Genomic DNA, 27,753 nt, shown 5'->3' with positions numbered 1-27,753 from the left:
TAAAAGACACACAGAGAGAGAGAGAGAGAGAGAGAGAGAGAGAGACAGAGAGAGAGAGAGAGAGAGAGAGAGAGCATTATCAGAGAGTGCTTAACCACTGTTGACTGTCGGCAGTGTCACTGCTCCTTTGAGCTTTTGGCAGTAGAGGCACCTCCACTCACCCGCTCCACACACACGGCGGCAACACGCTGACTGAACCTCCTCCACTTCAGCTCAAACTCCACTTCAGCGGACTACTTCAACAGGATGGCTGCTTATCTGCCTTTTCTCTGGTGGTTTCAAGAGCTTTTCTAAAAGTTCAAATGTTTTTCCCCCATCTCTCTTGGACCAGTTTTAACTCAGAATAAAAGGGACTTTTTGTTTTCTTACCTCCTACATCTGCAGTTCAGATGTGTGGAACATGGCATATATGTTTGCTTCAAATGCTACAGGACAGCTGGATATGCACGTTTTTTTCAGCATGACTGAAGAATATATGAAAAGGAATTGATGCTGTTGTTCAAGATTTGGAGATACGGTGGTATAAAATGCAAGATTAAATACATTATCGTCATGGTATCTCAATCACTTCTTTGAAGATCGAATAGACGTTTTGAGCACCTAGCTATGTCTTTTTGCTGCTGCTTGTTTCTGATATCCAGTTTGAAAAATTGCATATCTTGATCTCTGAATACTGAAACATGGATAATCTGACAAACAGCACTCAATTACTCACTGCGAAGCCAACAACTGAACATCCTGAGGAGTTTCATCTGTTCATCATGGTCATGATGATCATCATCGTCATGATTATCGTCGTGGGTAACCTTCTGGTCATCATCTCCATAGCACGAACCTCCCATCTGCAGACCACGACCAATCTCTTCATCATGTCGTTGGCATGTGCTGACCTCATAATGGGGGTGCTGGTGGTGCCACTGGGTGCCACGATTGCTGTGACAGAGAAATGGCAACTTAATAACACCTGGTGTGATTTATGGACATCGGTTGATGTTTTATGTGTCACCGCCAGTATAGAGACCCTTTGCATCATTGCGGTGGATCGGTATATTGCGATCACACGGCCACTGCGGTATAAAGTGCTCCTGAATAAGTGCAGGGCTCGAATTATTGTTTGTGTTGTGTGGCTGGTCTCAGCTCTTGTCTCCTTCGTACCCATTATGAACCACTGGCATGCTATGGATGATTTGGGACAAAATATAACAGAAGTGAAACGTCTCACAGAAAAAGAAAAGAGCTGTGATTTTGAATCAAACATAGGCTTTACTATAATTTCATCAGTGGTTTCGTTCTACATCCCACTACTCATCATGATTTTTGTCTATGCTCGTGTCTTTCTCATTGCCACAAGACAAGTACAGCTAATTGACAAGAACCGTCTGAGGTTCCAAAATGAGTGCATGGGAAATCAGGTACAGACGGCGATTCATGGCAACAACAACTTGCCTTCGATGTGCAATAACGTTGGAGGGACAATGGCAAGGCGGAAAAGTTCCCGCAGGCGGCCGTCGAGATTAACCGTTGTGAAGGAGCACAAGGCCCTCAAGACACTGGGCATTATCATGGGCATCTTCACACTGTGTTGGCTGCCTTTCTTCGTGGTGAACATCATCAGAGTCTTTGAGCCAAATGTGCTGCACGTGAAATTTTTTCGTTTCTTAAACTGGTTAGGCTACATCAACTCCGGCCTCAATCCTATCATCTACTGCCGAAGCCCAGAGTTTCGTGCAGCCTTCAAGAATCTTCTTGGCTGTCCCTGGATACCCTCGCTGAGAATGAACTTCCTTTACAAGGAGCTTCGGACTCGATGCCCCTGTTTCCTTGGGTCTGTAGAGTCAGGAATGCCTGGACCGTTCCAGAAGCCCCCCACATCAGCATCAGCAGGGACACTGCCTGGGGAAGGGAGCAGCCAGAGCAGCTACAGGAGCGAGGAGCCGTCGCCGGGACCACCACACTCCAATGGCAGCACATTCTTCAGTGATTTCTCCGAACCGGAGACAGAGTTGTGAGTTTCATTCTCTTCTTACTTCTGTGCTGTCAGGTGTATAATATATAGAAAAAGGGTTTTACACTTTCCTTGATGAGATTTATTTTAGTATTCACAATACATCTGATCAATTTTCCAAGAAGTTCAGAAGAGCGAAACTGTATGTACTTCTTGGTTTTGCATGTCAGTATTAGGTCTGTATTGACGAATGACTGAAATCAGTTCCCCTGAATCAATGTCAGTAGGGGCAGATTGCTCAATATCACATGTCCAGTGAATTTTAAACCTGCTGTAATCAGGTGATCTAAAGTTGTGAATGCGCTTGCGGTGACTTTTCTCAGGGGGGATATAGCCCTGCGAGAAGTGCGTCAAGGTTGAGCAGGGCAATGTTGAAGTTGTCTCGGATTACAGAGCGATTGGTGTGTACAACATTTCACGCAAAAATGAACGACTTGTTATGGTACTGCTTACGGTGGAATGTAAAACAGCCAGATGAAGTTTGTGTAGGGGGGAAAAGAATACAAGGTTTAAGCTCATAATTGCTTGTGTTTATAGCTGGAATAGACAAACAAGAAGGCCAGTTAAACCTCAGGCAGATGAAGGTTCCTCTGGAGAGCTACAACTCTTCATGTTCATAAGCAAAACTGGCATGAGGAAGAATTTTCGCTCTGGTTTGAACATTTTGGCATTATCTTTAAAAGAACGCATGTCAGCAGAAAGGTATGAGGAATGGAACAGTACACAAGCTCTGATATGAAAGAGAAAACATGTGCTCTAAATCTAGCTCTTTCTCTTAAATGCCCAAGAGAACTGGCCATCTTAAAAGAGGCAGGCTTGCCCTTTTGTTGATTTTGGTTGGACTTTAAATTGTTGATAATGATTAAGTAGCTTCTTTATATATATGAAAAAAAGTCTCTGTACAAGTATGAAAAACAGAAACTGAAAAATATGAACATAAAATATATCCGTCTCAAAAATACTTATGACACCACTACATATTTTTGTATCTTTTGAGTGTCATCTTGACGAATAGCAGTAAGAATAATGGTGCATTCTCTAGATATCAAAAATGGGAGCAAGGAAAAAAAAAAAGACACCATGTAAAGTTTATACAAAAGTTGATTTAACCTCCATCCCAACACAGAGAGACACACAGCTTTTAATATTAATCTCTTATTTAATACAGATCTAAATTTCTTCATCCAGACCAAGATATATAATTAATCCAACAAGGATATACAAACACTTCAGTATTGTTTTGTTTCATAACACATTTGCATTTAAAATATTTTCCAGCCTGTCAGATTTACAATGTAAATAGTGATCCAATAATTGTATGGTTTTATCCAGAACATGTGGTAGTTACTTTAATGATTCACTGGAAGAGGCCAATTTTAAGATGTTTCTGTGGGTTTTCATTTGTACAAACTCAGAGCTTCTGCAACACAGGAAATAAATACTTATACTACATTAAATATTTCCTAACAACAACAAAACATTTAAAGTAAAATGTTTTATAACTTTCAATTTAAAAAAAAAATGGTGTCAGTGCTCTGAATAAACATGTCACAGATAATAAAAAATGGTAACACTTTAGTTTAGGATCCAATTCTCGCTATTGACTAGCTGCTTATTAGCATCTTTATTACTAAGATGTTGGCTGTTTATTAGTACTTATAAAGCACATATTAATGCCTTATTCTGCATGACAATATTCTAAATCCCTTAATCCTGCCCAATACATAAACTTAACAACTACCTTACTAACTATTAATAAGCAGTAATTTAGTTGATGGTTAGTTAATAGAGAGAATTCGACCCCTAATCTGAAGTGTGACCAAAAAATTCAAAGTAGGATTTTTAATTAACTAAAAATAGGAATTGTATATAGAGGCTTTTCAGGAAATACTTTTTCCTAGAAGGGGGGAGACACACTTGACTATCACAGTACAGGGTTTACAGCAGCTGTTATAGGGGGCTGGGTGGGCAAGCCCTGGAGACATTTCCTAGCCACAATGAAGTGGAAACAATGCACAGACATACACATATCACATTCAAACATAGTCATGCACACCAGACACCACAGGAGATAGAAATCTTTGGGTTTTTTTTTTTTTTTTTACATTTTCAGTTTTGAGGAAATAATAGTCCCACTATGAATTGAATGCATTCATTATAGCATTAAGCATTATTGCTAACTCTTTGCATATAGTTTCAAATTATAGTGTGAGGGTCTTAATTGATGAACAAAAAAAAAATTGTTGTGCTATTTTATAAAGGGACAATTAATTTGATATCACAAATGTAAAGCCAATTTTTCTCTTGCGGACATGAACTACAAGCAGCTAAAACCACAACAAACTTCATGTGAGGAGTAAAAATGTTGTGGTGGAGACCAAAAGGTAGAAGCGGTGAGAAAGGAACAACTTAAAGACATTCTGAGCGACTTCAATCTCCAAATGCTTGAAGCAGTGAGTTCACTGGTGTCAGGTAGCCCATTTCCACAAACAAATCACATTATTCACCGTATACCTCACCAACCTACGAGTACATTGAGTAAAATTTGATCAGCCCCGTGATGTCTGAAGCCCTTTTACGTAAACTGTGTACTTCGTTTTTTCGTACACCGTGACCAGGTCTCGAGTGAGTTTTATTTAACACGGGGACAACTTGAACATTATGTCTAGCAAAATGTAATAAGACAAAATGAGCATTTTGAGTATTTTTAGCGCAGTGTATTATGAATGTTGCCCTTGCAGACATTCAAATAATGACAGATGGAAGATAATGGCACTGTGTTTTGTTTAACGGGAAGTCAACATTTTGCTGCTCTGTGCTGCTGATGGGTACATTATGTGTTGCCTGCAGAAACACGCAAACGAAGCCACAATGATTGCTTTGTGTTTCAGTGAGCGCATTGAGAAAGGGTTGAAATGCTGTGTATGTATATTGATTAACCCTGCGTGAGAAAGAGTTTTGTAAGGACACTTGTTGCCCCCCTTTTTTTTGTGCGTCAATTGTATATTACTGCTGTACAAGCTAAATATGGATTTATTGTTGTCCATAAATTTGTTGCTACCTCTAAATTAGCTTGTATGGGTGAGAATGAGGTGGTTTCTGTAGTGTTTTTTTGGCAAGTTTTAGGGCCCCTCTGTTGCTTCTCTAACACCCCCAGGAGCTGATAAACTTTATCACTGAAACGCAACACTTCCGCCTTTGAGGAGAAGCTGTTTACGACCTAAACAGAGCAAGCACAGCCAATGCTCGAAGCGAAGGCAAGATAGTAAGCAAACACTTGACAGAAAACCTCAATTTCTTCATGGAAATGAGAGATAAATTGTTTGTTCTTTGTCAGGATTTCACAAACTTTATGAAACAAACAAACAAACAAATAATTGCTCTTAAAATTTTGAGTTCATTGAAATTAAAAATTTGAGTTAATACAATGAAGGCTATTGATTTAATCAACAGAAACTCAAAATATTATGTTATCTGAACCACAATAATTATCTAAGTTGATTTGACAAAAGAAAAAAATGTGTTGTGATAACAAATCATGAAAATATTTTTTTACAGTGTAACCTAAGTTTACAGGCTGAGAAAAAGACAATGATGAGGGAGCCAATGGCTCCTAAAACGAAAAAAAAAAAAAAAAAAAAAAACATTTTTTGAGACAAATGGCTTTTTTTAGCTGACAAATTACATGAACACTTGATTAAGATGGTTATTATATAATAATATCATTTAAACAATAATACAAATTATATATTTATATAACATTTACAATAATAATATTTTTATTATAAAATACCATTGTTAATTTATCAAAAATGAAACTATTTTTAACTAGTCAGGGTTCAGTGTTACAGTCCGCTATGAATGATTAACTGTTTCAAAAATCTTGACAGACTTTTTAAAAAGTTCCTATTAATAAATTCATCTTCTTGTGAATCAGACTTCATGGCTTGCGCTGTTTGTCATTGCGTGCAAAAAACATGCATGCTACCAGATGATCTTTAATGAAACCAACCTAATATGAATGCAGACAAAGTTTTCCCTGACTATCACCAGTGGTGACAACACATTCAAATATTATTGCAAATTATTATTTCTGTCACACTTGCAACTATTTTAGTCACAGTCTGGATCCCCTATTTGATTTGGTCTGAGTTCAATGTTTTTGCATCATAGTGTTGGTTTGTGCTCCATTTTGGCATATTATCTGCAAGTATCAAAGTTCAGTAAACATAGACGTGAACGCATGCCTTACTCCTCCAACACATTTGCATACTAAAATCAAAGACTGTTTTGAGTGGAGCACGTCCAGTTGTTCTTTGCTGATATTTGGCCAAAAGAAATAAATTGCGTTCACCTATCCATGTAAAGTGCAAGTTGGATGGACACATCAAAAGTAAAGTTTTGTTGGGAAAATAATCAAATGAGTTAATGCAGGAGACTAGACAGGGTAAAAATTATCTACACTGCAGAGCATTCTCTCTGCATTACTCCTTAGGATTACAATGTTCTCCTTTAAAAATGAACAGTTGTTTTTTGAAAATGGAACAACTTTAAATCAGGATATTCTTTCATTACGAGCAAGCCTGGAAATTTCCATTCGCTGAACTAAAAAATTTGCGTCATGCCGTATGACATTCTACAAATTAGGATGTCGGTTCCATCTGATCATGACTCCACTGATTTAAAAACCATTTGCGAATCGGGCTGTACGGCTGTCTGACACCTGTGTGTGTATTTTCCTGGAGCCTGACTTTACAAACAGGTGCTTAATCACTGAATAGGTTTATGAGGAAGAGCACAATACAGCTGACAAGCCGAGGCTGGTATAATGGCTTATCTGCTCTCATCGCCTTCATTGCTGTAACTGTGGGGCACCATGTTTCCACAGATCAGAGGTTTATCGCCACCATCAGCTACTGGTATCGCTCTCTGGCTACTGTTGATCTTTACAAGAAAGGGTAGCTAAGATTGGCTCTTGATTGATAAATAACTGAGTGGCACAACAGGTTTCGGTTTGAGATCTCAAATCAAGGAGCGGCAGAACAGAGGGAGCTAAACACCTTTCTTTTTCCTCTGTTCCATTTAAAGGGATACTTCAGCCACAGGAATTGAAAACTGGTCATTTACTCACCCTCATGTCATTCCAAATTTACATTACTTGTTCCTTCCGTTGAATGCAAAAAGAGACATTTTGAAGAAGCTATTGGTTAATCTTTTCCATGCAATTATGGCTACATTTACAGGCACCCTCATAATGCTATTATAGTTCAACCTCATGTAAGCGCAATACATAATCATAGCAACCAAAATTATAATTTGGAGTACTTCTTTATTGCACAACGCACATTTCTTAAAGGAGACTTGTTATGCCCTTTTTTCACAAGATGTAATATAAGTCTCTGGTGTCCCCAGGATGTGTCTGTGAAGTTTCAGCTCAAAATACCTCACAGATCATTTATTATAGCTTGTCAAATTTGCCCCATTTGGGTGTGAGCAAAAACACTGTGTTTTTGTGTATGTCAAAGGTGTTCAAACACCTTATAAAAGTTAATTTTGCATAATAGGTCCCCTTTAAAGGTTTAGTTCACCCCAAAATGAAATTTCTGTCATTAATTACTCACCCTCATGTCGTTCCAAACTCGTAAGACCTTCGTTTATCTTCGGAACACAAATTAAGTCCAGACCACATTCAAAGTCCAGAAAAGTAGTAAAGACATCGTTAAAATAGTCAACGTGACTACAGTGGTTCAACCTTAATGTTATGAAGCGACGAGAATACTTTTTGTGCGCAAAAACAAAACAAAAATAATGACTTTATTCAATAAATTTGTGTTTCCCCTGCCATTCTCCTATGCTATTTTTGTTGCAGTGCTTCCAGGTTCTATGTCAGAATGCCGAATCAGTATTGGCCAACGTTTGTTCACGTGAGCAGCACGACATATGTGTGTGATGCTGACATAGCAGCCGGCCAATACTGAGCCAGCGTTCGGACATAAGCATGGAAGCGCTGAACTGCGTTCACTGTGTCAACTGCGTACAAGACTGACAGGGTAGAGAAGAAATTGTTGAATTAAGTCATTATTTTTGTTTTGTTTTTGCACACAAAAAGTATTCTCATTGCTTCATTACAGTGAGGTTGAACCACTGTAGTCACGTTGACTATTTTAACGATGTCTTTAATATCTTTCTGGACCTTGAAAGACGGTGATTGACCGTTCGCAAAGACCCACCCCCTTTAGTTACTGTTGCTATGTCCGACAAGCCATGCCGATCTCTCGCCACACATCATGTTCTCACGCAGTGAAAAATACATTGTGGAGCAAAGAGGACACTGACAACGCGTCGACAGACAAGACAGAGCAAGTTACTTTTGATATGATATGAAAAAGTCTCAAATTTTGTCATTTTTAAAGAAATTTAATCAATAAATACCATTTTGTGGCTCTTTAATGTGTCGTGACAGCCGCTCGTGAACAGATCATCTCTTCCTACTAGTTCATTTATAGCATCAAATAAACATGAATGAACATCATAAGGAATGTCGTTTCAATTGCGGAAAGATGTCAGTACACACCATTTTTCAAGTTCAAGTCCACCTACGTTAATCTACTAACACCCCTGACTGCTTTGTTGGACAAAATGGTGGATTCAGCGTTATGATTGGTTAGATCGCCTGTCAATCAAACTCCTGGCGAAGGGTAAATTACGTTGCTTTCTATGTGAGATAAAAAAACCAACAAACTTGGATTTCATCAAAAATATCTTAATTTGTGTTCTGAAGATGAACGAAGGTTATACGGGTGTGGAATGACATGAAGATGAGTAATTAATGACAGAAATTTCATTTTTGGGTGAACTACCCCTTTAATATTAAGCCTAAAATGTATTTTAATCTCTATATTACTAAAGATAGTGAGTATATCACTCTTTAAATGCAAGATATTTAAAGTGTGCCTAAATGACACTTGCAATAGTTCCATTTTAGCACAATCAAATATACTTAAGTATTTCTTTAGTTGGACCTCAGCAGTACTTCAAGATAACTAAAGTGCATTAGATACAAAATTACATGTAGTTGTTCCAATTTAGCAGACTTTAAGTAGGCGTATATCAATTTATATTAAGTAAGCATTTATATTAAGTACATAAACATGAAAATGTATTTGTAGTATACTTAGCATAAAGTAAATGTATTTCAAAAACATTTTGGTATATTTTATTTTTCACTAGGGAACATATGTAGTGTATGCCAATTTTAATAGCAATAAACAGGCCATGTAAACATTATAATCTATTCCACTCTGACCAAAGTGCCCATGTGACGTACACGGATGATGTTGTCAAGCACAGATTCATGAACATGGTGGTAAAGAAGGCCTCACATTTTTGGAGTACTGAACAAATTTAGATCAACGTTGCGAGACATGAATATACTGCAGTATAGCTTATTCATGGTCAAAAACATAGAAATGAAAACTGAAAATTGTCCATAGAAATGTGTTTTGCATTTGACGTGAGTAGATTAAAACAGTTGCCAGACTGATTTGATTCTCAACTTCAGCTCACTGTAGCCAAACATTTTATATATTATACCTTTATGTTGCTTTTGCATCCATAAAACATACATGAAAGTGAGTAATGAATAATTATATTGAATTATAATTTTAATAATTGAATTTTTTGAATGAACTATTCCTTTGAAGTGTACACAAATCACATATAACAAAAGTGAAATGACCATTAATATTTGATTGATGAATATGCCCAGATGGCCTTTGGTTTCCGAATAACACCCTCTGTACATGTGCATTGAGCCATATGTTGTACATCAGCACACGCATGCCTTCAAATGATTGCTCTATCATTCTCGGTGAAAAAAGAAAAAAGAAAGAGCTGGAGCAAAAGAAAGAATGGCAGACAGAATAAGCAATGAGGTAATTCTCTGCAACAGGATATGAACTCAATATGGAAAAGAGCTCTTTTAGCCACAATATAGAGCAAATCAGTAAGATCTAGCAATCCCTATATCTGCCTGCTATGAGATGACCTCACCGTTATTCTCATTTCAGGAGATGATCCCTTTCTGAGGCCACCTGAGTCTAAGCATATAACTCTTTATCAACAGAGGCTGTGGCATCCGTTTAGTTTATATGGTAAAAGTTTTATTTTTGGGGAATTTACAACAAGCTAGTCGAACCCTCATGCTCTGTTGAGATTGTTTTTCTTACCCCAAACGATGTATGTGTAATAATAGTAATGTTGAGTTTAACCTTTTATTGTTGCTTTGAGATTCTTTTAGTAAGTATGCACTGTAATCCCAGATAAGTTCTACTAACTCAAAAAATTTGAGGCAACTGATTGCCTCTGTTTTTTTTAAGTTTGCAAACTTAAATATCATCAGTAAGCATAGCTAGTTTTTTTTTAATAACTGTAAATTACAAATAAACATTAATTTAAACCAAAATATATATTTATTGTTTTGTTCATCTTAATTTGATGCAACTCAAAGTTTTAAGTATAACCTAACCTGTAGGCGGATGATGTGAGTGTAGCAGATACCAACTATAATTAGACCAGTCTGCAACATTATTATAAACAGATGAATACTTGCATATTTTTGTAGCTATCGAAATAAAAATGCATGTATTTGGACTTGAATTGACCTGCTGTCGAATCCAACTGCCATGCGAACATCTGGGTATCTGTGCGGAGGGAAAGCATCTGAGTGCACATTCAGCGATGATGTCTCTTTTTGGTAAAAAAAAAAAAAAAAAACGCCACTAGAGGACGTATGCTTGACATTAAAATATTTGATTATGGTCGAATCTATTTTTTCAAGTTCCCTGAACTCTAAACTTTAGCGAAGTTGCAAAAACTCAAAAAAAATATTTAGTGTTAACTTAAATCTTTGATAGATGTTGAATGAACTCAAAAATAATAGTTAGTTTTGGCACATTTTGAGTAAAAGGTACTTTCCATTATAAGTTAGTTATACCGTTTGGGTTTACAGCGAATAATGTAATGTAATATAATATAATACATTTTATAAAACAGTTAGTTCCTGTCCTTGTTTCTGTGTTTTATTCACGATAAAACACGGCTATGACCGCTTCACCGAACGGTTCTGTGTATCACTACACAACACCCTTAGCAACCACTCTTAGCAATGTAAACTCAATTGATATTGTTCATTGAAGCTTACTTGTATTATGTAGAAGAGTATTGTGAGAAACAGATCGAGTGAGCGAGTTTATTACCTGCATTCAGATTTAGCATTTTCCTTCAGGTCAGTCCTATGTTCATAATAAAAAATTTGTTTAAATATCCGATGTATCATCTTGTCCTTTTAACAGTTAAGGGGTTTTCCCGTGACAGACAGCGCTAGTCAAAACATTTGTCAGTTGCATCTTGTTCCGTGTTCACAACAATTCAGTCTTTTCAATGTAAAATTCTTCGCTACTGACTGAAACACTCATAAAGACAGTCTTTGCCGCCATCTAATGCAGTGAAAATGTAACTTCTGTTGCTTGTCGTGGAAATTTTCAATACAAATCTGACTTCACTGACAATCTAAATAACTCCTAGTTGTTAATATAATACTACAGTATCTCGAGGTAATTCCCTGAATTCCTGAATACTTACAATACAATACAATACTTCCTTGAAGTATGGTGACGGCGTCCCGTCAAGAAGCTACTATCACTACCTCAATCACACTTTGGCTGTTACTTTTGTTGTCTTTTGAGCGTAGGATCTTCCATTTCTTAGCTGCGCAGCATATACCTGACACAACTTCCAAGTTGCTCTTTGTAGAAATGAAGTTTTGGGACTATTTTTTCCAGCGGGAGGAAGGCTTTTAGAAAACGTTTACTTCATGAAAGTTGCATTGATACATATTTCTGGCTTTAATATTTGTATTGTGTGGTAACCTGAAGGGGTTCTCCACTTCGCGTCGTGCCTAACAACGCCCTTCAGCCGTGACTTATTCACGATACAGCACAGCCTCTAGTACTTTATTGCTTACTTAAAATATTGCAGTGCAATTTCTCGGTTTTAACACAAATTAGATGTACAATTTCAGAAATGTGACCGGTACCATTGTAGTAACATTACTTCTTCCTGTACTCTTAAAAATAAAGGTTCTTTATTGGCATAATTGGTTCCATGAAGAACCTTTAACATCCATGGAACCTTTCTAATGCACAAAAGGTCCTTTATAATTTCTTCAGATTATTAAAATGTTCTTCACACTTATTCTATTCTTTTAATAACTTTTCACTAAGAAGGTTCTTTGGGGAACCCAAAATGGCGGTTGTATGGCATCGCTACGAAACTCCTCTTTTGGGACCTTTATTTTTAAGAGTTTGGGGTCACGCTGGCTCCATCAAAAACACATTGGTGAAAAATATAATAAAACAAATCAAACTAAAGCAATAGTGAGAGTCTCTCTCTACAGTGTACACCAGTAAGAGAGATTCATATTTATATTACAATATATCATAAGCATGCTTATTAAACTGTTAAAATGGCCTTGGTGTCTCTCCCCAACAGACCATGGAAGCATTATGTTGACAAAGGACTTTAATAATAATACTTCCATATTTGCATACCACTTTTCTGGATGCTACCACTTAAATTAGGAAAAATCTCCTTAACCTTGTCCAGTGCTGCTCAGTGGAGATATAAAATGATAAGCTATAAAATACAAAAGTATGAAATATAAGATATACTGTATGTATATATGTGAATTAATACCAATAAATGTAGCAATGTGACTGTAGCCTACTGACATATGAGATCATCAGAATCTCATCTTAATTCAGTAATGTCCCCATCACAATACTGATACATCTGATCAAATAAACAAATCAAAGCATCTTAAAAACCTTTTGTCATCCATATGCATCAGGCTCTGCTGACATTTAGTACGTGTTTAATAATGCACTGGCTCATCCATAATATGGGCGTCTTGATTTTGGAAAGCAAACATGCACTTTTGATTCAACACTGAACTCGATGAACTCTACTAGTAGCAGGCAACTGAATTGGAGATCACATTATAGATCCATTAAAGCTTATTACATGCAAAGCATCACAGGAACTTATTCCGAAAAGTCATCTGAAACTTTGAGCGTTGCCTTGGTGAACAAACATTTGTTGAAATTGGAGGATGAAAATTGTGATATTCGAGCAAACAGCTAAAGAATAAAAAAAAAAACACTAGGGATGTCACGGGGTTAAAAGGATAATGATTCAGGTTGTTGAAAAAGGATTTGCAGAGCGTCAAAAAGATGTGGTTTTGCTTGTTTTGGATGTCGTGCTGAGATCAGAGTTCTCCTCGTGCAGGCAAGATGGAGAGGGTTTTTAAACAGCAGGAGAATAATAACTCAGACAGCTGCGAACGTCACATTCTGTTATTGAATCGAATACACTGTACTTTCAAGGAATAAAAGAGCGTAAAAGCAGTGTTTAAGATTGTAATAGTGTACCTGGAGAGGTTTTTCTTTCCAAATAAGAGATCTAGGTATGGCCCCATACCCATATCAACACCTTAAGATGCTCTGCAAAGCTGTCACGTATACAGCAGGCGAGGGGAGTGGGGGCAGTGGAGTAAGTGTTTCCCATGGTTCAGTTGCAACAAATAAAGCTCTTTTCTAGACTTTTGACAGCTAAAAGGAAATTCCACCAATTTTTCAAAATGTCCTCAATATGTTAGTGCGCAGATGTAGACAAGGCCACTTTGTATTAGGCACCTCACTTATGGTTGGTCATTGAACAACAGCTTTGGGGAAAAAAGAAGTAAAAGAAAAGATAATGAAATATCTAATGAGATGCAAAGGAAGATGTCACATTAACTAAACCAGAAATATATAATTTTTTTATGGGTAATTATTAAAGACTTTATTGCAAAACCTTCTGATCCACCTACTGGCTTTACCACATAAAATCACTTAAAGGGGTGGTTTACCCAAAAATGAAAATAATGTCACTAATTACTTATCCTCATGTTGTTCCACACCTGTAAGACCTTCATTCATCTTTGGAACACAAATTAAGATATTTTTGATGAAATCTGATGGCTCAGTGAGAATACTTTTTGGGCGACAAAAAAACTAAATAACGACTTTTCAACAATATCAAGTGATGGCCGATTTCAAAACACTGTTTCGAATCTTTTGTTTTGAATCAGTGATTCGGAGCATCGAAGTCACGTGATTTCAGCAGTTTGACACGCGATCCGAACCACTGAAACAAAAGATTCGAAGCAGTGTTTTGAAATCGGGTCGAACCACCATCACTAGATATTGTTGAAAAGTCTTTTTTTTTTTTTTTGGCGCACAAAAAGTATTCTCGTCGCTTTATAATATTAAGGTAGAACCACCGTACTCACATGAACTGTTTTAAATATGTTTCGAGTACCTTTCTGGATCTTGAGAAGTTCGGTGACATTGCTGGCAATAGAGGCCTCACTCAGCCATCGGATTTCATCAAAAATATCTTAATTGTGTTCTGAAGATGAACGAAGGTCTTACGGGTGTAGAACGACATGAGGGTGAGTAATAAATGACATAATTTTCATTTTTGGGTGAACTAACCCTTTAATACATTTAAAGACAGGCTGGGTAAAACAATTAGACACATGTACTGTACATATGTTGCCATGGGATGTGATACTTGCAGAGGATATTGTCCAGTTTGTCCATTACTATATACTGATGTTTTTAACCTTTTAATAATAATACTAATACTACTAATAATTATGTCACACAAACCCATTATATAACCCATTTACTTAAAAACATATGATTTTTAATGACCAATAAATAATAAAATCATTACTTTAAACATTTTGCATCAATATTTTTAATAGTTACAGCATCAATATTAAAAGTATGAATGCTTCAAGATCAATTCTCCCATTCCTAATTCAAGATCCTCCAAAACAAGTTTACAGTATCTTATACAATTTTGCTTATGAACCAAATCTGTTATTTAAGGAATGTTTAGATTTTTTTTTACTATAAAAAGACAAATGATGTAGAAAAGAAGAAATAAATGTATATGTTAGTTTGGGTCACATTTTTTGGTGACTCTTGTCTAGAGTCTACAGCATAGAGATACTGTGCATGAGAGCGATACTTAATCTCCTGTGAGACAGCAAATAAACTCACCAAAATTAGTTTAAGCTGTCATTGGCTCAGAGCTTAATTCAATCTTTGGTGACATGATTTGCATAGCCGGTTGCAGATGATCTTACTGTTCCTTTCTCAGCTGTGCTCCGCTCTCTCATTCTGCCAAAACAGCTGCGTAATGAAGTCAATATCTCTGCATTTTCAAATTTTTCATGAGAGGCAAGAGTCAAGTTTTGCATCAAAAGTAGAGAGGAGCAGCTGCTCCCGTCTCGCAGACCGCTTTGCCACATTTTATTACGATTATGATACAGTGTGATTTTTGAGTCCGTGGCCAGCAGCTGTGTGGATTATAGTCCGTTTATGAGGTGATGACATTCACACCGAAGCCTCGTTCACACTGACCTAGATTTTATTGCTGGTGTTTGCCAAATGTCTGTATTACTGGTGGCTAATATGTTGGATGGCTAATATTGGGCATAGCTTTTGAAAATCGAACAATACTAAATATGATTTGCTTAAAAACTTGAGCCTTTTTGATGTGGCAGGAGGGTTCATAAGACAAAAAAAAAAAGTTGGCTGCCCCATGGTATGACTTTAGAGCAAACATTGACAACTCGGTCATTCGCCATGCAACGCCGAAACATGTACCAGCAAGGTTGTTTTTGCAAAGTACACAAAATAACCTTGCTGATACATGTGTCGATGAGTGTGCAATCAGCATCGAATGACTGAATACTTGATGTTCACTCTAAAATCGTATCATGGGGTTGAACCTCATTGATGTCGCCGGATGGTTCATGAGACAAAGAAAAGCTGGCAAACACTGCCCCATGGTATGATTTTAGAGCGGTCATTGATGGCTCTGTCATTCGCCATGCAACGCCGATCGCACACTCATCGAAACATGTACCAGCAAGGTTGTTTTTGTGTTTGTACATTGCAGAGCTGAAAACCAGCGGGTGAGAACCTCGATGTTCTGCTCTGTGAGGCTTTCAGTCTGTTTTTAAAGTTTTGCCTGTGATTAATGTCTCAGAGGTATATAGTATATCAAATCAGTTAAGGCTCATTCAGTTCAGAAAAGGAACTTGGGGGAAAAAATGCAGAATGCCTCTGTAGGATAAGCACTGGGGGTCAAAGGGCAGCTCTGTGGTTCTGCTATGCTATGATGTAGTAAAAATGGAGTAATTACCATAGAAACTGGATTGGCAGATGGGCCGAGTGGAAATATTTGTTCAAACTGTTGTCATTCAACTACCGATGTTTAAACAGCTTTGTGTCAGCTCTACAAAAATATTAAATAACATTTGACGGACTTGGACTAGGATTACCAAGAACTTCTTTTAGAAATATTTGTTCAGAACAAACTTAAAGGGATAGTTTTCCCCAAAATGTAAATTCTGTTATAATTTACTTACCCTCGTTCCAAACCTGTATGACTTTCTCTCTTTTGGGGAAATATTTCAGTGGTTTTGGTTCATATAATGAAAGTCAAAGGGTCCAAAACAACACTAGGCCCCTTTGACTTTAATCATATGAGCATAACTTTCAAAATATTCTTCCAAAAAATTCTTCTTTTGTGATCCACAGTCGAATGTAAGTCATACAGTTTTGGATCAGCATGAAGGCAGTACATTTAAACTGAGATGTTTAAGTGAACTCTGATGATCAAATATATAATTCTTCAAAAAAAAAAAATTTGCTGACTTTCAGTTATCATACGCCTCCTAGGAACAAACTATCTAGCATTTGTTTAAGCCATTCTTGCAGAGGCCTGTAATAGATTAAGTGTTAAAGCGAATAAAACTTGTGAGAACATTTGTCGATTGTGAGGTCAGCTCCTCAACCATGCCAATACTGCGGTTTGACTAAGTGGCTGAAATTATATCAGTGTTCTGAACTCTAACCTCAAGGCTTAACAGTTCATTTACGATTAAACTGTGTAAATTAGATGGACAACAGGCACATTATGATTCTGTTGGATCTAAAGGACTTTCTGGTCATGTAACTGTTTGGTACAGCTGGTACTGGAGCATGAAATCAGCCTTGGAAAAGCTCCATTTTGCTGAATGATGAGACAAAGCTACATCCATGGAAGCACATAATCGGAATACAGCGTCTTATTACTCAAAATGACTGGACAAACATTTATGTACACATTTAATGACACCAAATTTTCTTGACAAAAGAGATGGATGTGTCTGTGACAAAAAGCAAACAAGTGAGAATTGGATTGCCATGAACTCAGCTGATGGATAAGATGATTGGGCTGAACTAGGGCCAACAAGCTGAGATTGGATCATGTAAGGTTTTTTTGGAGAAGGCCATATCTGGATGGAATGCTCAACAAAAGTGTCACCCAGACCTGTCAAGACTTAGTTCCCAGTGTAGCACTCACTTCCTTGATATTTGTAGAAAGCCTTTTCCTCCGATACTGGACAACATCAATCGTCAATGCTTGTCAGCACACATAGGCGTTTTTCTCATGAGAAACCAAAGGGTGAAAAAAATATAAATGGAGGTTGTTGTTTCTTACACTTGTATGTAGCATCTATAAGAATAATTCCTTGTACTGTACATGAAAGGCCTTCTGGACATCCAAAGACGGGTTTGATAAATGGGCTAAAGCTAAACAGGATACTGATATTCCACCCTTAGTACAAGCTAAACCTTTCTATTTAGCCTGATATAAATCATGCTTTCCACTCCTGGTCTACATTTTATTACAATGGCGACCTCATTTCCCCTCAGGCACTGTGTGTGACAGGTATTGTGCTAAATAAATGACTGTGATTCATCTAAAATGGAAACACTATGGCCAGTGAGGGCTAACTGCAGTAAACCAAGGTGAAGATATGAGAATGCATATATGACTGCATTATGCTTTATAAACTCTATTTGTTTATATAAGTGTGGTCAGAGTGGTTATTTTTAGCGAGAACATTATGATTTGCATGTTACCATGCTGGAATTCATATTCAAGCATAAAAAATACAAACAGTACAAACAGTGTGTGGATATGTTGGATGGGGGAAAACAAGTTTTTCTAGATTTCAAATTGTGCCCTAACATTCTATGAGATGCTGTATGAGTGACTGACAGTACGGTTGACATTAGTTAATGCATTAAGTATAATGAACTAACAACAACCCCACAACCTTACATATGACATGTGGTTTGGAAAATGCATGGATGAACATAACCACAGTTGATAACACTTTACAATAAGTACAAAACAAAATATTCACCCAAAAATTAAAATTCTGTCAACATTTACTCACCCTTATGTTGTTCCAAATCTGTATGAGTTTCTTTCTTGTTGAACTAAAAAGAATATATTTTGAAGAATGTTGGTAATCAGACAGTTGACAGTAGCCATTGACTTCCATAGTAGGGAAAAAAAAAATACTATGGAAGTCAATGGCTACCGTCAACTGTCTGGTGAACAACATTCTTCAAAATATCTTCTTTTGTGTTTAACAGAACAAAAGAAACAAAAGAAATGTATACAGGTTTGGAACAACATAAGGGTGAGTAAATGCTGATAGAATTTTCATTTTCAATTATGCCTTTAAATTACACACAGTTAAAATTGTATTCAAGTATATGTGCTGTAGCTAGTATGCTAGTATACACATGAAAATAAGTGTACTTTTTTAAAGCATGACAAAAGATTAAAGGGTTAGTTCACTCAAAAATGAAAATAATGTCATTTATTACTCACCCTCATGTCGTTCCACAACCGTAAGACCTTCGTTCATCTTCGGAACACAAATTAAGATATTTTTGATGAAATCCGATGGCTCAGTGAGGCCTCTATTGCCAGCAATGTCACTGAACCTCTCAAGATCCAGAAAGGTATTAAAGACATATTTAAAACATTTCATGTGAGTGGTTCGACTTTAATATTATAAAGCGACAAGAATATGTCTTTAGTACCTTTCTGGATCTTGAGCGGTTCAGTGACATTGCTGGCAATAGAGGCCTCACTGAGCCATCAGATTTCATCAAAAATATCTTAATTTGTGTTTCGAAGATGAACAAAGGTTTTACAGGTGTAGAACAACATGAGGGTGAGTAATAAATGACAGAATTTTCATTTTTGGGTGACCTAACCCTTTAACATAATTTAAAATTTTAAAGTTAAACTGTTCATTTGATATTATTACAAAGAGCATTTTAAAATGTACTTGAGTGTTCTAAGAAACATACAAGTTTGCTGTCTTTAAATACACCTTTTATTTAATTAATATTAGTATTTTAATTAATATTAAGTACAGATTAAGCTTCACAAGGGGAACCTTATTGCATAGTGGTACCATTTCTGTTTTAAGGACTGTTTTAAAAGTGGAAAACGGGCAGGAAGATGATAAAGTTGATGGCTGAAGGGCATTACCTTCTAATCAACTTTGCAATGGAAATGAAACTCTGACTAAGACTCTGCGGTCTTCTTTTCACTGTCCTCACATGGATATAGATGGCGGCAGACAAACAGATGCTGCGCATTCTTTCAGTGCATCAGAAACTAAAGGTTAAAAATACCACTTGGTCCTTTGATTCTTTATGAGGTAATCAGAAATGAATCCATAACAGAGTGAGAGAGATGAATGAGATGAATGATTTGGGTGCCACCATAAAACTATTCCGATAAGCGGACACAGCCAACAGGATATAATAATAGAGTGGATATGGATATTGAAATGAAAAAAATGTGCATTCATGTCATGACATGCATCCGATGATTAATTGGAATAATTACCCTGGGAATAGTACACCCCCAATTTGAAATTATAACATAACAGACCTCTTTGACCCCTGCAGTGTCAGGTAACTCCCAAACCTCTCTGTTTTAATGAATAGCTTTGTTAGAAAAACAGCAGTGGAAGCATGACAGGAGGGAATGGCTTGAGCTGAGTTAGCGAGATCACAAACGAAGAAATTCAAAACGTGTTCCAGGTGGCCTTTCTGGGCATGGCAGCAAGGCCAGACGTGATTAAAATATTTGCAGGTCATCAATCATTGAAGTTCACCATGTTTTACATCTGACATTTCACTGGACCATTTTCCCAAATAAAGTGGTGTCCAATATAGAGCTAGAAATGGCCAACATAACCATCTACCTTTACTCAGAAAAAGATATTTTAAACTAAATATACAGTTTTTGAAAAGTTGGGAAAATATCCCAGTGTTTCACACTTAACAGCCTTTCACAGACTAACCTGAAAGCACTGGCCAAACTCGAAACAGAAGCAAGGCTGCGCTGCCACTTACCTCGGCAGCTAGGGTGAAGTGTGCTTCCGGCTGATGAGGCTAACGGTGGCCAAGGACGGGGCTATGTATTGTTTAATATAGCAGTATGGACAATGCATCATGGAGATTATTCCATTTTGGAACTCGCAGTGAAACACTAGCCTTGGCTGAGTGTCTATGAAAAGCGCTATGTACATAAACACCAATATCATGGATCATGTTAGGATGTCAATCAGAGCAGATGGTGCATGTCGAGGTTAGAAAACAATAGTGCAACAGTAGATGCCCAAAGTTCAATGAAAGTTTGTCCTGGACCTGGGTGGTTCATTATGGAGAAAATAAAACTCACTGAAAAAGTGGACTGTCCCTGTTGCACTCAATAATATTTGGAAACATAACTCAACTTCACAAAGTAATTGAGACTATATCCACTCAATGAAACCTGGCTTAACTGACTGGAAACCAATGGGAAACCAATATTCATGACTCTGCATTGAAAAATGAACAGAAACTGCAATGCAGCTACTGCACCTTTCGATTATAAGAGCCAACTAAAAAAAAAAAAAAAAAAATTTATATATATATATATATATATATAAAATTCATTTATGTAAGTGAGGATAGCAAAATAATGTAAACTGTGACATATTATACCCAAAAATTCTTCATACAGTGGACAACCAGTAAAACTGATAAAAATTTGGAACCAAAAATTATTCAGACACTTTGACCTGTCCATGTTTCGCTTAAGTGTTATCTGACATAATTAAGATTAATTTTTTCTGACACAGTTTAACTCTTGTCATTTTATTACCATTTTTTTTTTTTAAACTATAGTGAATAAAATGTATAGTGAATGAAATGTTCAAGGCGTCTGAATAAATTTTGGTTTGACTGTATATATATATATATATATATATATATATATATATATATATATATATATATATATTTATTTATTAGGTACAATGTACTTATTGTGTATAGAGTTGTCAAAAGTACCGACTTCGGTACTGAAATTTTACAAATGTGATGCTTTGAGCGCTGAGCACCTCTGATTGGCCATTGTTTTCAAGCGCTCAACATATATGTCTGTGATCGGCTACAATGATCAACGTATGGAAACGTTTGAATTTGAAAGCGTTTTGAAAGCAGGAGCTGGAGTGTTTGAAAGCGGTGTCTGGTCCACGATAGACGCCTGCTTTCAAATGCTCCCGTGTGTTTCTGTGTAAGCGCTTGGTGAAGAAGAGCATCATTGATGACTGTTTACAATGTTTTTGAAGCGTTGATCATTGAAGCCAATCACAGATATATCCAATGAGCGCGTCAACAATAGCCAGTCAAAGGTGTTTACGAATCCGCTCAACAGCACTCAAACTAGGTACCGAAGTCGGTACTTTTGACAACTCTAATTGTGTACATGTTGTTTTACAAAACACTTTGGTAACATTTTAGAATAGGTTACTGCTCCGTCGTTAATAACTACACAGGAACAAATGAGTAGCGCAATATTAACATTCTAGTAACTACTATTAACTAACAAGAAACTCTGATTAATGAAGTAGTAGCGCTCAGTTGAATGTGGTAGTTCACTATTAGCTAATCAGTAACTACTATTCGTTTTTTCATACCTCTGAAGGAATAGTAAGAACTACTGTATACAGGTTCATAATTAATGTGAGTAATGTGCAATGCATAATTCATTTTACAGTAGAGTGAAGATTATGGTAACCCACTATGACTCAAGTATTACCAAATCCTTCAGAAGGAATTAGTAATTTGGAACAGTATTCTAAAGTGAAAAGCATGATAACTCCCTAATGACTGAAGTCATGGTAAGTTTTTGAGGTTTTTGTAAGGTTTTGGATTGTAATGACTCAAGTGTTACTACATCCTTCTAATGGAATTTTTAATTATTTGGAACAGTATTCTAAAGTGAAGATCATGGTAGTTCACTAGTAATGTTTCGAGTGTTGAAAAATCCGTCAGAAGGAATTACTATTCAAAACCTTACAAAAACCTCAAATCTTTAACAATTAATTATATTTAATTTATACAGTTAAGACTATGCAGTGTTATTTTACATTTGACAGTTTCTCTACCTGAATACTGTTAAGATCTACCTGAAATTACCTGTTTATTTCATTTGTACCTTTGCTCTATTGTATTTTTCTAAGCTTGTAATTTGTTCGTTTTCTATGCGGATACTCTCAAATCACCCCAGTCATTCTAGAATGATTAATTCTTTCCAAATAGAGCTATTCAAGTCATCTGGTGAAATTGTTTTCATAATCGCAGTATATCGCAGAAAAACAAAATGTTTTTTCCAATACCAAGCGAGTTGCAGTATTCTAAGCGGAAATTACTTTTTGAGTATCTAAGAACGGCTTAAATTTTGAGAAAGCTAGACCGGACAACAGCATTCATTTGGTTATCCATTTTAAGGTTGCGCACAATCTCGTATTTGGTTCAAATTGCTTAAGTTTAAGATTGCTGTAGAAGACACAAGCCCAAATAGAATGATTTCCGTCTTGGATTCATTAAGATGTAAAAAATTTAAAGACATCCACTTTGTCAAATGATTAATTTAAATGTTAATACATAGTAGTTAAAGATACTTGATATAAAATGGGACCAAAATGTCTTATTCCGTTGTATTCTGACTATTTATTAAACCGAGAACCTTTACCTAGGAAATGTATCCGGTCATCTTATATTCCATCACGCTGCCCCCCAGAGGATCGAGCGGTGGGCCGGGCACTCTCAGAACATTTCTCATTTTGTTTTTTCCTCTTCCCTCAGATAGCACATAAATGCTCGGTATTGTTTATGTGTTCCTGTGGAGACATGTACAGTAGCCGAGATAGGATCAGAATCTCAGGCATTTAAAGCAAAAGAAAATAGTGGAGAAGAAGAAGAGGTAGGGCTCACAGCAGTGTGACGAGGTTAACGAAAGGGTGCTATGACATGAAGGATGCTTAACTGAGAATATCATTGGCAAAAGTACCATTCGGCCAGCCAGTCTTCATTAGAGAAAGGCGGAGGAGATTGACAATGGAATGGGATTGAGACATGTCGTAGACTGGTCTAAAACCTGCTTCAGTCATGTAATATATGCATTATAACTGCTGCGCCCACAGATCCAACCGTCAAGTCAATTCTTATTAGCAGAATGTCTACCATCTGCTACAGATTAACAACCAAACCGAAGTGTCATGCACATATTTTTATGAAGGCGCACCGGTTTGCACTCCTAGCTCATTTGCTGCCCTAGGCAAGATGCGACATGACCCAAAAACTGAAAGGTGACACCGGGTTCAAATTCTGACATACACTAACATTCAAAAGTTTTTTTTAATGTTTTTGAAAGAAGTCTCTTATCTCACCATGGCTGCATTTAGTATATCAAAAATACAGCAAAAACAGTAATACTGTGGAATATTATTACAATTATAATGACTGTTTTTCTTATAATTTAAAATGTAATTTATTCCTGTGATGGCAAAGATGAATTTTCCAGTCTCCAGTTTCACATGATCCTTCAGAAATCATTCTAATATGCTGATTCTGTGCTCAAGAATCATTTCTTATTATTGTCAGGTCACCTTTATTTATTTAGCACTTTATACAACAGATTGTTTCAAAGCAGCTTTACAGTGATAACAGGAAAATGATTCAATGATGCAAACAGAATTCATTTCAAGTGTCCCCAACTAAGCAATGTTGAAAACAGTTGTGCTGCTTAATATTTTTGTGGAAACCATGATGCATTGTTTACAGGATTCTTTCATGAATAGAAAGTAAAAAAGAACAGCATTTATTTGAAATAAAATGTTTTTCAACAATGTAAAAGTCTTTGCTGTCACTTTTGATCAATTTAATGATTTTTTGCTGTATGAAAGTATTTTCTTTAAAAAAAAATCTTACTAACTGAATTTAATAATCAGTGACCAGCATCCATTAAGATGCCATAGCGGTTTAGATTTATTATCAAAGACAAATATCTGTGTCCCCTCAGTTTGAGTGGAAGGAATCTGCCATATCCAACACATTTTTAAAGCTAAGAAACCATGAATTTGGGAACTGGCATGCAACAGGGGAAGGGGGTACTAGTCCATCCAAATAGCATTTGACAAGTTAATGCTTTTTACAAGCCAGTGACTGTCAGAATAAAATTTGCATTTAGACATGCAGCCAGTGTCTTTGCCAATGTCGCCGTTCATACTGACTTTAACAGTGTGGACAGCTTTGACCACCTATATCTTACCGTTTAAAGGTTTAGTTCACCCAAAAATGAAAATTCTGTCAATAATTACTCTCCCTCATGTCGTTCCAAACTTGTAAGACTTTCGTTCTTCTTCGGAACACAAATGAAGATCTTTTTGAGGAAATCTGAGAGCTTTCTGTCCCTCCAAAGACAGCTACGCAATTGACAATTTGACGCTTCAAAAAGTTCATAAAGAGATCGTAAAACTAATGCATATGAATTGAGCAGTTTAGTCCAATTTTTCTGAAGAGACACGAATGCTGAACCGATTGAATTTAGGCTTTTATTCACATATAAACATTCATCAACTCACACATCAGTTGTGGTAAACAGAAGCTCAAGCATGTTCGCTTGATGTGCGAGAACCAATGAGGTTCATTCTTGTGTGTTACGCAGCACTTTTTGAAGCGTCAAAATGTCAGTTACTGTCTATGGAGGGATGGAAAGCTCTCAGATTTCATCAAAAAGATCTTTTGTGTTCTGAAGATGGGTTTGGAATGACATGAGGTAGAGTAATTAATGACAGAATTTTCATTTTTGGGTTAAATAACCTTTTAAATGTAATATCTGCCTGTTTCTTTTCAAATGTCCTAACATGTTGTTTTGTACAAGTTTTGTAACCCTTAAAAGTGAAGTGTATAATTTCTGTTTCTGTTTTTTTTTTTTTTTTTTTAAACAGAACACTCCCCCATCCTTTATTGATCAGAAACAGATATTACTACCCCAATCTTGGTTGATCTAATGTTTCTTTATCAGACAATGTTTGATAGCACCTGCAAATGGTTCTTATAGTCGTTTCTACGTATTCAGCTGGAGTAAGATAAAGTATTTAACAAGTTACAAAATGTATGGAAAAACATTTACATACTTCAATTTTAACAGATCTTTCTTTAATTTCTTTCTTCCAGCTGTAACCTAGAAGAGCAGGATGGCTGAGAGTCTCTAGTATGGCTGAAAGAAAAGGACGCTGAGGAAGAAACAGGGAAAAGGACTGACTTACATCACAGTTGGCAGGACTTCCCCAGCAGAGACCACAATGGCCCAGCAAAACATCCATGAAGCCATCAGGGGAGTCTGCTCCAAAAATGAAAGACAGAAGGGTGCAAAGATATAACCATAGAGAGGCAAGTGCTGAGAGAACTTTCTCACAAACAACCCGTCTATGGAGAGAACGACTGAACTGGTACTGCTCATGGAGGAGTGTAATGGCGAGGAGTACTGGAGCGATCCACTTCAGCCCGGTTTGGTCTAGTTTGTTTGGCAAAAAAACTAATCAGACCTGTAGGTCCTCCAACATGTGTTTCAGTGCTATGTTCTGAGTATGGACTTCTTCAAAAACATGGACACAATAACTCTGAATAGACTTTCCAAACACAGTGTTTTTTTTGTTTTGTTTTTTTTGTTTTTTAAATATGAAAAGTTTAGATTTTGTACAATATCCTATACTAAATTATTATTATTTATTTTACTCCCCACATTTTAGCTGTGAATGTGTAAAATGCCTACCACATTAATATTTCTGTGTTGTATAGGTTCAGTAGTCCACTGATTTTTCCCAGTCCAGCTCAATATAAGCTACAAGATTTCCCGCTCTTACATCCATCTACACAGCAATCAAACCTGAACTCTCCCGAGAACGTTGAGAGCGGATAGACAGCTTCACCAATTTGAATGGGATTGTTCAAATATGGTTGCTGTGTAAAACAGTGTAAACTGTTGTAAAAAGTAGAGGAAGGCCAATTCTTCGCTCACTCAAAATTAGGGATGCGTGATATTAAAATTCTGGTTGATACTGATAAACCAGATGAATAGCCAATGTTACATTCTACACTTTTTTGTGTAAATAAATAAAAACTAAAATTAATTGTAAAATTATAATATATAATATGAAAAAAAAAAATCGATATTCATTTTGAGATTCTCTAAAGATTAAATTGCTGTGTTGGTAAATTGTTACTGTATTTAAAGTTAACTTTAAATGAGTGTTAGATGACGGCAAAGGTAAAAATGTATACGCGATTATATATCTAATACCAATAAATTAAAAAATATAAACATCTAATATCATCCGATAATCAATATATCATGCATCCCTGCTCAAAAAAATCATTTTTAACTTTGACCCTCATCAGATTTATCTGTTTTGCTGGCTCATGTTCGTTCAATGCTGCTATTTTTCAGTCTATTTTGGAAATTCAAAAAAAAAAAAAAAAAAAAAGAAAAAGAAAAAAAAGCTTTACACTCCTCCAACCATTACAATATACAGGACTCTACGCACAATTGTTTTTGTTTTTATTTTTTTATTATTATTTTAGGCCTACAAGATAAGCAAGCACCTGAACCTCATATTCTAGAATGTATTTTTGACATAGGGAACACATTCACCTATTTGTTGTATAATATCACTTTCTATGCTTAATGTGATACTTGCCAAAAAATCTAGTTTTTGAATTTTTCCTGTTTGCACAGATCACAATGCCATCTCATACCAAGTCGAAACAGACCACCTCCTCTTTCACTGATTTTCTCTGTAACGGCTTAAATTACAGTTGATCAAAAAGTATTCCTAGCAAGGATTAGACAGTTATGGCAACTTTAGCACGATAATATCCAATGATGGAGTTTTAACAGGACAAATATGAGAACAGGATTTTAGGTACATTAGTTTTTTTTGGTTTTATTTCAGGTTTTTGATCAGGTACAGTGGTAGAGATAAATGTATTATTTAAGTGAGATTACAAAGGGAAACCAAAAATGCTATGTCAGATGAATACTTATTGATATTAAATACATTTTAAACAAGCACATCGGCCTACCTTTCAAACTCTGTATATAAAATTGTGTGTATTTGTTTGTATGTGGGGTAAAAGAATGTTTGCGCCGACAGAAATGCTCAAAATTATGAAATAAAAAAAATCTCTTAAAGATATTACATCCGTTATGTGGGCTCGGAATGAGTGTGAGAAAGTGTGAGATAGATGGTTTAAGTTTAAATTCGTGTTCATCACTGATTTAGAATTTAAATCTGCACTTGGTAGCTTTTTACTCTTTAAAAAAAGTTTTACACAAAGAAATTAATAACATCAGCTTAAAAACATGTA

General features: G+C 36.2%; 1 protein-coding gene across 1 annotated transcript; it reads left to right on the top strand.

Moving 5' to 3' along the window:
• adrb3a (adrenoceptor beta 3a) lies at nt 1-27,584 on the top strand. The gene is made up of 2 exons (XM_051903326.1): nt 1-2,005; nt 25,561-27,584. Exons 1-2 carry the CDS (start codon nt 681-683, stop codon nt 25,586-25,588), a joined length of 1,353 nt encoding a protein of 450 aa, XP_051759286.1. The 5' UTR covers nt 1-680; the 3' UTR covers nt 25,589-27,584.
• Nucleotides 27,585-27,753: the final 169 nt, after the last annotated feature.

This window comes from Ctenopharyngodon idella, chromosome 8, assembly GCF_019924925.1.
Source record: "Ctenopharyngodon idella isolate HZGC_01 chromosome 8, HZGC01, whole genome shotgun sequence".
NCBI classification, from domain to species: domain Eukaryota; kingdom Metazoa; phylum Chordata; class Actinopteri; order Cypriniformes; family Xenocyprididae; genus Ctenopharyngodon; species Ctenopharyngodon idella.
Note: the sequence above shows the minus strand (reverse complement) of the source record. Positions and strands in the feature narration are given on the sequence as shown.